Source organism: Brachyhypopomus gauderio, chromosome 4, assembly GCF_052324685.1.
Source record: "Brachyhypopomus gauderio isolate BG-103 chromosome 4, BGAUD_0.2, whole genome shotgun sequence".
Taxonomy (NCBI): Eukaryota; Metazoa; Chordata; class Actinopteri; order Gymnotiformes; family Hypopomidae; genus Brachyhypopomus; species Brachyhypopomus gauderio.
Genome location: NC_135214.1, coordinates 25,875,170 through 25,887,938, shown reverse-complemented (window position 1 = coordinate 25,887,938; position 12,769 = coordinate 25,875,170). Strand labels below are relative to the sequence as shown.

Below are 12,769 nucleotides of genomic sequence, written 5' to 3'. Positions count from 1 at the left end.
TCACTCAAAATTCTTTATTTTTGCCTCAAAAGCAAATGTTTATGTCAGTCAATTTGTCAGTGCCATCAGAATATCTAGTTTGCCATTGCCTATGAACAAAGTAGTCAAAATACAAAGTAAAATACAAAATAAAAGTCATGTTGTCAGTGCAACTATAAGTCACAGTCAGTGCAGACTGATAGAAACTAGCTAAGCTTTTGATTTCAAGAATGCTGCACATTCTGTGGTATATCAAAATATATCAGAATTCTGTGGTATATATATGCAGCATTACAGCAGAGCACACATTTCTGGATTTATATACGTTTTCTCTATGAAATGTTTGAACGATTGAAAACACAGTTGTTCTTCCAATATTCGGCTGCACCCTCAGCCATTGTGAGATTTACATGTAAAACATGGACCACAATTATTACCCTTATTTCACTGTTTTGTCCCCTCAGCCTTACGACACACAGTCTTACGCCTCTTCTTAGCTGTTCATCCTGTACATGGCCTTGTGTTTCCATTATGGGACTTTGTGATACTGCAGTGTTTAGTGATTGTAAATGTTTGCCAATTACAGTAAAGGTTCATGGGATGCACCTCTGACCTGTGGTCAAGACCATTGGTTGATCTAAGCCTTCAACAATTGCCTTTCTTACTGTAACTGAATATTCACCTGCAAACAATTCAGTCAAATTAGGATAGATTACCAAAATGTAACCAAAAAATCAATAAATAAATGTAAAAAGATGCCTTAGAGCAGGGGTGCCCATTACATCGAAGGAAGTGTCGGTCAATCGCGAAGGAATGTGGGTAGATCACATGACATTAAAAAGTAGTGGATGAATGAATGACAGGCTATCGTCTATCTGCACTGACGGTTGCATATTCATTGACATACATGACATACGCAACCAACACTCGCCACCCCCTCCAGGTTCAAATCTCACTCCAAGCGATCTTGAAAAGGTAGATCTTTCTGACTTGGTCATCTTATAAGTAGCTCGCAAGCTGAAAACTTGTGGGCACCCCTGGTTTAGAGATTATGACATGTTCAGCACTTTTGCACGTAATGACCTAGGCGACCTAAAAACTAAATGTTTTGGAGGGTAAGACAATTCAACAGACAATCCGAAGAACACATTTTGATAAACATGACATAAGCAATTGATAATACAAAAAAAAAACAACAGACAATTGTCCATGACCATTTGCAAAATGTGTAACACAATGAATAACTGTAACAGACAGAAGGGTCAGTATCTTGAGCACGGTGGCAGTCTGACCACAGATACACAACACTACAGAAAACACCAAATCATCCAATACATTTAACACTAAAATATCAAAAATAAAATATTAAAGTGCCAATTATCTTTCAGTGGTTTTACATTTTAGATGCTTCATTAGATGCAAACACTGAAAGACATATAGTTTGATAATATAATTTAGTAATAAAAATATTTAACAATGATAATTGCTCTATACGTTATATTTATATATGTATACATATTTATATGTAAAGAGATTAAATATAAACATATAGTTAGATAATATAATGTATATAGTATATAGTTATATAATAAAGAATTAGGTTTGTCTGGAAGTACCATTTGTGCCATAATCTTTGGTTTCATATGAATGACTCTTTGGTTTTGTATGAATGGCTGAGTACAGGACCTGTGAGTTTGTTGTGCTCTCTCCATCTGGATCTGGACTAGTCTGTAAATAATGAATACATACATATACTTACTTATTTATTTCTGAACCATTTGCATAAATACAGCTGAACTTAACATGCTTGTCTGTCACAAGTCATGTTCACAAATCAGCCACTGCGCTGTACAATATAGAGCAAAGTTGAATATATCTTTAAAATTGCAGCTATAAAGACTGACCTCATGTCTCTGGACTGACCTCGCGATCCCTGGAACTTTGGGAAGAGTCAGTGCAGCATACAGGACATCAGACTGGACAGTGAGTGCTTCACTTGTCTGGACAACGCACAGCACAGTGCTTCTGAAATAATTCCTTCATAACCCGACTTAATGCATGTTCAATTAGATTCAATTAGACCCAGCCTACTCTTCTAGAGTTTAGAACCAACAAATTATACTGTGTGTTCTTGGAGTTCTTGGAGTACTGCTACAGTTGGAGGGTTAGGGTTAGGGTTAGGGTTAGCACCTGCTAAGAGCTTCTCTGCTTCAAATAAATAAACATTGTGAGTGCGAAAATTATTAATAAGATTTCATAATAAAAACATTCATATAAAAAATGCTTAAAATTTAAAATCCTGAAAAACAGCAGAGTTGTTTATCTGAGCTATCCAGAAATAAATGCATATGATAGATAGATAGATAGATAGATAGATAGATAGATAGATAGATAGATAGATAGATAGATAGATAGATAGATAGATAGATAGATAGATAGATAGATAGATAGATAGATAGATAGATAGATAGATAGATAGATAGATAGATAGATGCTTACCTCGGGCTTTTGTTTTGGACGGCGGCCTACAGAAAAGATTAAATTTAAGAGTACATTTAAGAGTATATTTAAGCATACGTTTTTAAAAATGTATTTGAAAAGTAACCCAAAAATGTTCCCTAAAATGCTACACGGTCCACAATTAAGTACTGTTGGCTAATTATTATGTCAAAGAGAAACATTTAAAAAATACTTATATGACTGACATATAATAATACATAACTCATGTTTTTGTTACGTTTCAGTTTCAGATATTCATATATATAACTTACCCTTGCACGTGATAGATGTTATTGCGACGGCAATCAACAAAATACTTAAAAGTGATATCCATATCACGTTCTGGCTTTGTGTTGGACCAGGGGTTGTGAAGTTAGCGGCGACACAATGCACCGACGGCTCTAAAAATACATTGATACATTTTAAAATACATTAAAATACATTGCATTATAAATTCTAAAACCTATAATTGTATACACACACACACCCACACACACACACACACACGATGTGATGGACATACAGCAGAAGAAGGCCTTAGCAACATCAGAACAGAAACAGAGAACATGAAAATATATTATATATGTATGTGTGTGTGTGTGTGTGTGTGTGTGTGTGTGTGTGTGTGTGTGTGTGTGTGTGTGTGTGTGTGTGTGTGTGTGTGTGTGAAAAATACCTCACCAACTTTCAGCTCCGTGCCTGTTCCGTAAAAATCTGGTCCAAGAACTGGTATTTCCGTCCGTCCTGTACAATAATAGGTGCCGCTGTCGTTTCTCCCGACCGATATAAAAGTTATGGTGTGGGATATGTTTGAGACGTGTTTTTTAGTAGAAATGCTATGCGAAGAAACGTCGATTTTTGTGAGATTATTTTTCAACAACGCTATCTTAACCTGTACTACGGGTGACTCCAACGTGAAATGGCAGGTTATATTTACATTTTCGCACTCCAGCACCTCTATTTTTTTGGGTGTTTGCCACAGAGTAAAAGTTGTTCCTGACACAAATCCTAAAGACAGAGCCAGAACACAAAATCACTAAAAACCGAACAACGATGCCAGTTATTTTGATGTAGTTGCCTAACTGGATAGTTAGTTTTTTAATACTCCTTACCTGTGAGAACGATTATTAACATGGTGTGGCACAATGTTTCTGAGCACGTCATGTCGTTCTTACAGACACCGCGTATTTCTGCAAATGCAACAGCTGAACCTTTTTCCCCGTATCGAATCACCGCATCCGCCAAACTCATGAGAGGTCATATGCATTGTGTTCACACCTGAATGCAGAAGACACTATGTATAATGAAATGCGTTATGGAGTTGAATATAAAGTTTTGCTTCAGTTTAGAGTAAACCTACTCAGCAAAGCGGTCATGTTAGGATTCTGATATTATCAGTGTTTTATAGCCTATTTTTACACAAACCTCTTTTAGCCACAATCAATGCACCTCTCATTCCACATGGTCCAGTGGTCCATGTGTACTCGTCCATCGTAACGAGTATGAAGATCATTAAAATATTTGTCACATACTCAAGTCAAGTTTATTGGTAATCTGAATCAACGTACAGGACATTCATGCACTGAAATGCTTATAGAATGAGGCAAGGGTGGTTATACTACAGCAGGAAGCATTAATGAACAAAAACAAATTGGGCATATAAAATCAAATAAATATACGTAAATATCCAATTAGCAAAAACGAATATGAAGCTAAACATATAAACACACACACACACGCACACACATTATATATACACTATATTGCCAAAAGTATTTGCTCACCTTCCTTGACTCATATATGAGCTCGTCATCCCATTCCTAATCCATAGGGTTCAATATGACATTGGTCCACCTTTTGCATCTAGAACAGCTTCATCTCTTCTGGGAAGGCTGTCCACAAGGTTTAGGATTGTGTTTATGGGGATTTTTGCCCATTCTTCCAGAAGCACATTTGTGAGGTCACATACTGATGTTGAATGATATATATGTCAGTCAGTCAATCTGGGATCAAAAGAATCAAAAGAAATCAGGGTACTGCAAATTAGGAAACTGCAGATTAGGTATGCAGGATGGCTACTGTCTAACTGGATCTTTGATTTTTCTCAGGCAATGGGACTGATAAGTGTCCTGTAAGGCTGGCAGCCTATTACTGATTATGGCCTCTACAGTCTTAACCACTTTCTGGAGGGCCAGGCGGTCACTGGTGGTGCGGCTGCTGTACCAGACAGTGATGGTGGTACCGGACAGTGATGGTGGTACCAGACAGTGATGGTGGTAGCAGACAGTGATGGTGGTACCAGACAGTGATGGTGGTACCAGAAAGTGGTGGTGGTACCGGACAGTGATGGTGGTACCAGACAGTGATGGTGGTACCAGAAAGTGGTGGTGGTACCAGACAGTGATGGTGGTACCAGAAAGTGGTGGTGGTACCGGACAGTGATGGTGGTACCAGACAGTGATGGTGGTACCAGAAAGTGGTGGTGGTACCAGACAGTGATGGTGGTACCAGAAAGTGGTGGTGGTACCAGAAATTGGTGGTGGTAGCAGACAGTGATGGTGGTAGCAGACAGTGATGGTGGTACCAGACAGTGATGGTGGTACCAGAAAGTGGTGGTGGTACCGGACAGTGATGGTGGTACCAGACAGTGATGGTGGTACCAGAAAGTGGTGGTGGTACCAGACAGTGATGGTGGTACCAGAAAGTGGTGGTGGTACCGGACAGTGATGGTGGTACCAGACAGTGATGGTGGTACCAGAAAGTGGTGGTGGTACCAGACAGTGATGGTGGTACCAGAAAGTGGTGGTGGTACCAGAAATTGGTGGTGGTAGCAGACAGTGATGGTGGTAGCAGACAGTGATGGTGGTACCAGAAAGTGGTGGTGGTACCAGACAGTGATGGTGGTACCAGACAGTGATGGTGGTACCAGAAAGTGGTGGTGGTACCAGACAGTGATGGTGGTACCAGACAGTGGTGGTGGTACCAGAAAGTGGTGGTGGTACCGGACAGTGATGGTGGTACCGGACAGTGATGGTGGTACCAGACAGATTTCGTGGTTGTGTTGGTGTTGAGGGATAGAGTGAGGTCATCATCAAAGAACTGCTGACTCTCTCCACTAGATCCACTGATGTAGAGTCACTGCCCATCTGCAGCTTCCTCATCATCTCCTCATCCTCATCATTTTGCTGGCACTGTGATGGAGACTGTCATTGTCATTATTACTCTCTACTGTTCATGGACAACAATAAGTTGGGCCTATTCCCAAACAGGCCCTTGTCTGCTTTATTTCTCTGTATTTCTCATGTCTGTCTGCTCGTGTACATTAATAACCTTTTTTCTATTTTGTATTTAAAATTTATAACACAGAGAGCAATTCTTATTTTTTGTTGTTGTTTGCTTGTTTCCTGTATGTCTATGTATACTGTATGTCTATGTATAGGCCTACTGTATGTCTATGTACAATGTATGTCTATGTATACTGTCTACTGTTAGGTTTATGGCTAATTCAGCCTTAGACCACTCGGGCTGGGCTGTGTTCATTCATCTTATCTTGGTGGCTTGCTCCTTAGTGCTCTATTTACTTATTTGTTTATGGCAACGGAAACCAGATTCGTTGTATGTGTGAATATACTCGTACAATAAAGCTTGATTCCATGTCTTGGTATGCATATTGGCCATGTGTCAAAAATATAATATTTAAAGTAGTAAAACATGGTGGACATATATTTTGTGTTGCGTTTTAGCAGATCGTCGCCAAGTTTAGGCATGCGGGTAAGTGTTACTTTAAAAATCCAGACCAGTAATTGAGTCTATAGATATGTAGCCTACGATATCTAAATATCTAATCGTTTAGAGAAGATAACTTAGATACGCTAGATAACCTTATAAGTTAAATTAGACCCCAACCCTAACCCTGGATGAAAGGCATAGCATACTGCACGCATTAATAAAACACTTATTCTCTACTCAAAGCTAAAATATTATAATTCCAATGTTTAAAAATATTTCAAAAGTAGACACGCTACTTCTTAGCTATTTGACAATGTAGCTAACTTGCTAGTTTTAACAATTATCAAACTGTTTTGAAATATTTCATATTAAATATTGTTCACATAATCAGTAATAGAATATTGCATATCACTATTTATTCCATTTGACGAACATGAGAACACAAACGAAAAAAAACGTATTTCTCCGGTAAGTATCCCGACACAACTCGTTAAAACACACGGCAGCGGTACTGGTTTAATGCACAGACTGTACAAACTATAGAATATTGGAAGTAAAGTTAATCCTGCGATATTTTCACTTCAACTTTTCCCATTGTCTGATATCGATGTATTTTTTTAATGTTTTAGATATTTTATACGTAAATAGAAAAAAAACAAAACGTCATTTCCGTTTTGTAGAACTCTGTGGAGACCCCCGCCATCAAAACCAGGATGGTATTACTCCCCAACACCCCTGACTATAATAAACCGTTCCCTTCATCTGGCCTGAGCTCTGTACACATCATCCTCTGTATTTTTAGCTGAAGTTAAGTTATAATTTCGCACTGTATGGTTTTCTCTCCTGCTTTGCATCATGAGTTCTGGGATTTCAGGAGAAAAGATAAGAGCCCTATCCCTCAGTATCGGCGTGGGGAAAGATAAGGAGCCCCCGCCACCCCTGAAGAATTACATCTTTCTGACCATTTTCACATGTTTCTGTCCAGCCTGGCCAGTCAATATTGTGGCCTTAGTTTTTTCTATGATGGTAAGTTACAGATTTATCTATTTTTATATCCAGGCAGGATTTGGTGGTTGTCTTGCTAAATATGCATTTCATTACAGAATTATTGAAGCAAGCTTTTCTGTATCCGTGTTTATGATTCATGGTACCTCATTTGGTCATTGGGAAGAGTCCCGGTGTAGTGAGGCTGTAGTTTAGGCCGTTGCTGCAGAGCTGAGGTCTTGTTTTCTTTTCTTGCTCAACCTGCCGATGCCGTGGGACTGTGAAATCATTCAGACAGATAACTCACGTGTTATAAATAGACAGGCCTCAAGTGTCAGCTCTCCGCAAGAAGTGTGTAAAGGTGCATACACACACACACCCCAGAAGCACTAGCATGAACACCACAGACACTCAAGGCTCGTAGAGTGCTGTGTGACATGACTGAACGTCTGCATGCACACTGCTTTTGTGTTAATTACACAGTGACTCTGGAATGCCTCTCGGATGATGATTAGCAAATAATTTTCCATCCAGGACACCTGCCTCATGGACCGAACCCTATTGAACTTCTTTCAGTTGTACAGTGGAATATTTTGGCTTCAGTGTTTCAAGCATAACTGACCATTAGTTTATTCTACAAGCAGAAAATTACATGGAAAAAAATCCTACATGGAAAAAAAATCTATACACACTCACTATACACCACATTCGAATCAACTCACACCACATTATCAGGCACACCTTGATAATTCTGGGTTGTATCTGCTTCAGAACAGCTTTATTTCTTTGTCATAGATGCAACAAGGTGCTGGAAACATTGCTCAGAAGTTGAAGTTCTGTGGAGGTTATTTGAGTACCTTGAACTCAATTATTTTCAGTGAACCAGTTTGAGATGATTTGGACTTTTTAACATTGTGCACTTGGAAGTAGTCATCAGATGTGTACGCTGTGGTCATAAAGGCATGGACATGATCAGTAATAATACTCTGTGTAGGCTGGTAGGGGCCCAAAGTGTGCCAAGAATATTTTTTATACTCCATTATATTACTAGAACTACCAACTCCAGCAACCTGAACCAATGATATAAGCATGCTTTCATGTTGTTTACATCAAACCCTACCACTCATTACAATTGAGGACTGGCCATTCTCCTTTGACCTCTGGAATCAACAAGACATCTTTGACCATTCTCTGTAAAACCTAGAGATGGTTGTGTGTAAAAATGCTAGTAGATAAGCAGTTTCTGAAAGTCCAGCTCATTTAACACCATTTTCAAAGTCAATTAAATCACCTTTTCCTCATTCTGCTGTCTGGTTTAAATTTCAGTTGGTCACCTATATGCCTAAGGTGTTCAATTATATGATTGATTACCATATGATTGATCAGATATTTGCATTAATTAGCAGTTAAACGGGAACAGGTGAACCTAATAAAGGGGCATGTTAGTGTTTTTGCACCGTTTAAAAAACATTAAATATTTAGACATTAAACATTTAAATATCATCAGTGCTCCTCAGACTGTAGTTGCTTTGTTTAGTGCTGCAAACTAAACGTTTTATTGTATTTCCAAACCATGAGAGTTTTTTCCCCAGTGGTTTGTTTCTTCACACCTTAACCTCAGGGTTATGCTCTGTTACTGTGAAACACTACATCTATAAACACCTACAAACCTCTCTCTTCTGACTAATGCATTTAGTCACATAATGGTTCCCATGAGCACTTTGGCCAAACACATCACAGTCCTGCTACCCTGTGGGAAAGAGAGTGTCTTTGCACTCAGAAAAACTATAGAGAAAATTTATATATTCCTAAAGAGAAGAACTGGGAAACCATCATGGTTTCTCTGAGAGGTAAACTATGTTACACAAATTCCTTAGTGCAGACTGCTGACACATCTAAGGTATGTTGGATAACTCACATAGACACATCTAGGGTCTTGGGTAACTCATAGACACATCTAGGGTCTGTTGGATAACTTGTATAGACAAATCTAGGGTCCGTTGGATAACTTATTAAAGAATCAGTTTCTGTCAGTCATATTTGCATGTCATGACTGGCTGTGCTTTGAAGTGGCGGGTTTGGGGCTCCCCAATGCATGTGTGCAGTAGAGACGGTGTGTGGGGTTTCAGGTTGACTGTACAATGTACCAGGCGTGCAGCGCAGACTGAGCTGATGCTGGTGCACTTCTCAAATCACATCAGCTCAGTGCCCTGCAGCCGCACACACACACATTCAGAACCCGCTGTACCAACTCTGCAGAGAGCTGAACCACGAAGTGTGAGGGGTTTATAAAAACAGCTGGAGATTAAAGCCCTTAAATGTTTGTTTGTTTAGATGTTTGTTTGTTTGTACTGTCACACATTCCTCATGAGTGTAGCCTCACACTGCAGCAGCATGACCCTCCTACACACTGCCTGTCTATCTGCCTCTTCTACACGCTGCCTGTCTATCTGCCTCTTCTACACGCTGCCTGTCTATCTGCCTCTTCTACACGCTGCCTGTCTATCTGCCTCTTCTACACGCTGCCTGTCTAACTGCCTCTTCTTCACGCTGCCTGTCTAACTGCCTCTTCTACACGCTGCCTGTCTATCTGACTCTTTTACACACTGCCTGTCTAACTGCCACTTCTACACGCTGCCTGTCTAACTGCCTCTTCTACACGCTGCCTATCTATCTGCCTCTTCTACACGCTGCCTGTCTATCTGCCTCTTCTACACGCTGCCTGTCTATCTGCCTCTTCTACACGCTGCCTGTCTAACTGCCTCTTCTACACGCTGCCTGTCTATCTGCCTCTTCTACACGTTGCCTGTCTAACTGCCACTTCTACACGCTGCCTGTCTAACTGCCTCTTCTACACGCTGCCTGTCTATCTGCCTCTTCTACACGCTGCCTGTCTAACTGCCACTTCTACACGCTGCCTGTCTAACTGCCTCTTCTACACGCTGCCTGTCTAACTGCCACTTCTACACGCTGCCTGTCTAACTGCCTCTTCTACACGTTGCCTGTCTAACTGCCTCTTCTACACGCTGCCTGTCTAACTGCCTCTTCTACACGCTGCCTGTCTAACTGCCTCTTCTACACGCTGCCTGTCTAACTGCCTCTTCTACACGCTGCCTGTCTAACTGCCACTTCTACACGCTGCCTGTCTAACTGCCACTTCTACACGCTGCCTGTCTAACTGCCTGGTCTTCCTGCACTGCCCCAGGGATTGTTGTATTCTATGAATGGTGGTTTTCACAGCTGGTTCAGCTGACACTGCTGGTGATTCTGTGACTAACTCCACTGCGCTCTGAGCTTTCAGTGAGTTTTCTCTGTGCTGCCAGTCACAGAAGAGCTACGATAACCGGGACTATGATGGGGCCCAACGTCTGGGGAAACTGGCTCTGTACATGGCCATCGCCTCCATTATCATCGGACTTCTCATCATCGCAATCTACTGCATTGTACACTTCACTACGGTACACACACACACATGCACCTCACTACGTGTGCTTTGCTAATGCAGTACATAGTGTGATCACACATGCTATAGTGTGCAATACTGGTTGTTGTGTAGGTAGTTCTGTGCTGATTTGATGCTGGTGTTAAACATTCTCAGCATCCCATGTGATCATGAGAGGAAGGTGCCACATCAACATTTGCCTTCATGTGTACTGGGGCACTTAAAGCATGAAGCAGGACACCCTGCGTCTGTACTCCACCCTGCTACAGACACCACACCCTGCGTCTGTACTCCACCCTGCGTCTGTACTCCACCCTGCTACAGACACCTCACCCTGCGTCTGTACTCCACCCTGCTACAGACACCTCACCCTGCGTCTGTACTCCACCCTGCTACAGACACCACCTCCTGCGTCTGTACTCCACCCTGCTACAGACACCTCACCCTGTGTCTGTACTCCACCCTGCATCTGTACTCCACCCTACTACAGACACCTCACCCTGCGTCTGTACTCCACCCTGCTACAGACACCTCACCCTGCGTCTGTACTCCACCCTGCATCTGTACTCCACCCTACTACAGACACCTCACCCTGCGTCTGTACTCCACCCTGCATCTGTACTCCACCCTGCTACAGACACCTCACCCTGCGTCTATACTACACCCTGTCTGTACTCCACCCTGCTACAGACACCTCACCCTGTGTCTGTACTCCACCCTGCATCTGTACTCCACCCTACTACAGACACCTCACCCTGCGTCTGTACTCCACCCTGCTACAGACACCTCACCCTGCGTCTGTACTCCACCCTGCATCTGTACTCCACCCTACTACAGACACCTCACCCTGCGTCTGTACTCCACCCTGCATCTGTACTCCACCCTGCCACAGACACCTCACCCTGCGTCTATACTACACCCTGTCTGTACTCCACCCTGCTACAGACACCTCACCCTGTGTCTGTACTCCACCCTGCATCTGTACTCCACCCTACTACAGACACCTCACCCTGCGTCTGTACTCCACCCTGCTACAGACACCTCACCCTGCGTCTGTACTCCACCCTGCATCTGTACTCCACCCTACTACAGACACCTCACCCTGCGTCTGTACTCCACCCTGCATCTGTACTCCACCCTGCCACAGACACCTCACCCTGCGTCTATACTACACCCTGTCTGTACTCCACCCTGCTACAGACACCTCACCCTGTGTCTGTACTCCACTCTGTCTGTACTCCACCCTGCTACAGACACCTCACCCTGCGTCTGTACTCTACGCTGTTACAGACACCTCACCCTGCGTCTGTACTCCACCCTGCTACAGACACCTCACCCTGTGTCTGTACTCCACCCTGCTACAGACACCTCACCCTGCGTCTGTACTCCACCCTGTACCTGTACTCCACCCTGCTACAGACACCTCACAATGTGTCTGTACTCCACCCTGTCTGTACTCCACCCTGCTACAGACACCTCACCCTGCGTCTGTACTCCACCCTGCGTCTGTACTCCACCCTGCTACAGACACCTCACCCTGCGTCTGTACTCCACCCTGCGTCTGTACTCCACCCTGCGTCTGTACTCCACCCTGCTACAGACACCTCACAATGCGTCTGTACTCCACCCTGTACCTGTACTCCACCCTGCTACAGACACCTCACAATGCGTCTGTACTCCACCCTGTACCTGTACTCCACCCTACTACAGACACCTCACAATGTGTCTGTACTGCACCCTGTACCTGTACTCCACCCTGCTACAGACACCTCACCCTGGACTTTGCCATGTGGAGACTTATCAGCGACCACTACACAATTCATAACTACTCTTTGTCTTATTTATTTACAAATCTTATTGTCTGGACAGTGTAAATTTATCTTTATCAACAGAAATATCTTTTTTATGCCTTGTTGTTGTTCCTTTGCCAATGTTCACTAGATCCCAAACGATTATTGTGTGGCTGCATCGCGTCATGTGTGATGTTACCTCAGACATGTTAGGGTTATAGCTAGGACACAATTCACCTGAATAGAAATATGTGTATGTTTGCATGTATGCACCTGATAGTATTCTAATTGTAGTTGGGGTTTTTTTTTGAGAATATGTTGAATTCTAGGTTTGAATAAGCATTAA

The 12,769-nt window shown here is 42.3% G+C and overlaps 2 protein-coding genes across 4 annotated transcripts; one reads left to right on the top strand and one right to left on the bottom strand.

Moving 5' to 3' along the window:
• Nucleotides 1-3,349: 3,349 nt before the first annotated feature.
• LOC143512717 (uncharacterized) lies at nucleotides 3,350-7,653 on the bottom strand. 3 transcript variants are annotated; one of them, XR_013130513.1, is made up of 3 exons: nucleotides 7,359-7,653; nucleotides 3,591-4,481; nucleotides 3,350-3,486 (listed from the first exon to the last, which is right to left on the bottom strand). XR_013130513.1 is itself a non-coding variant. In XM_077003340.1 (3 exons), the coding sequence occupies exon 1, from the start codon at nucleotides 5,640-5,642 to the stop codon at nucleotides 4,554-4,556; it is 1,089 nt and encodes a 362-aa protein (XP_076859455.1). In that variant the 5' UTR covers nucleotides 5,643-6,976; the 3' UTR covers nucleotides 3,350-3,486; nucleotides 3,591-3,756; nucleotides 4,263-4,553. The 3 variants fall into 3 exon arrangements, 2 of the variants coding, with proteins under 2 accessions (XP_076859455.1, XP_076859454.1); XM_077003340.1 differs by lacking the exon at nucleotides 7,359-7,653 and having other exon boundaries at nucleotides 3,591-3,756; nucleotides 4,263-6,976; XM_077003339.1 differs by lacking the exon at nucleotides 7,359-7,653 and having other exon boundaries at nucleotides 3,591-6,976.
• LOC143512726 (transmembrane protein 233) lies at nucleotides 7,063-10,927 on the top strand. The gene is made up of 3 exons (XM_077003357.1): nucleotides 7,063-7,233; nucleotides 10,515-10,649; nucleotides 10,790-10,927. The coding sequence occupies exons 1-3, from the start codon at nucleotides 7,063-7,065 to the stop codon at nucleotides 10,799-10,801; spliced, it is 318 nt and encodes a 105-aa protein (XP_076859472.1). The 3' UTR covers nucleotides 10,802-10,927.
• Nucleotides 10,928-12,769: the final 1,842 nt, after the last annotated feature.

Excerpts from the sequence above, each read along its gene's own strand:
- LOC143512726 (XM_077003357.1), top strand. The coding sequence starts at position 7,063 with ATGAGTTCTGGGATTTCAGGAGAAAAGATAAGAGCCCTATCCCTCAGT. Across the intron at positions 7,234-10,514 it reads CCTTAGTTTTTTCTATGATG|TCACAGAAGAGCTACGATAA; the intron begins GTAAGTTACAGA and ends CTGTGCTGCCAG.
- LOC143512717 (XM_077003339.1), bottom strand. The coding sequence starts at position 5,642 with ATGATGAGGAAGCTGCAGATGGGCAGTGACTCTACATCAGTGGATCTA.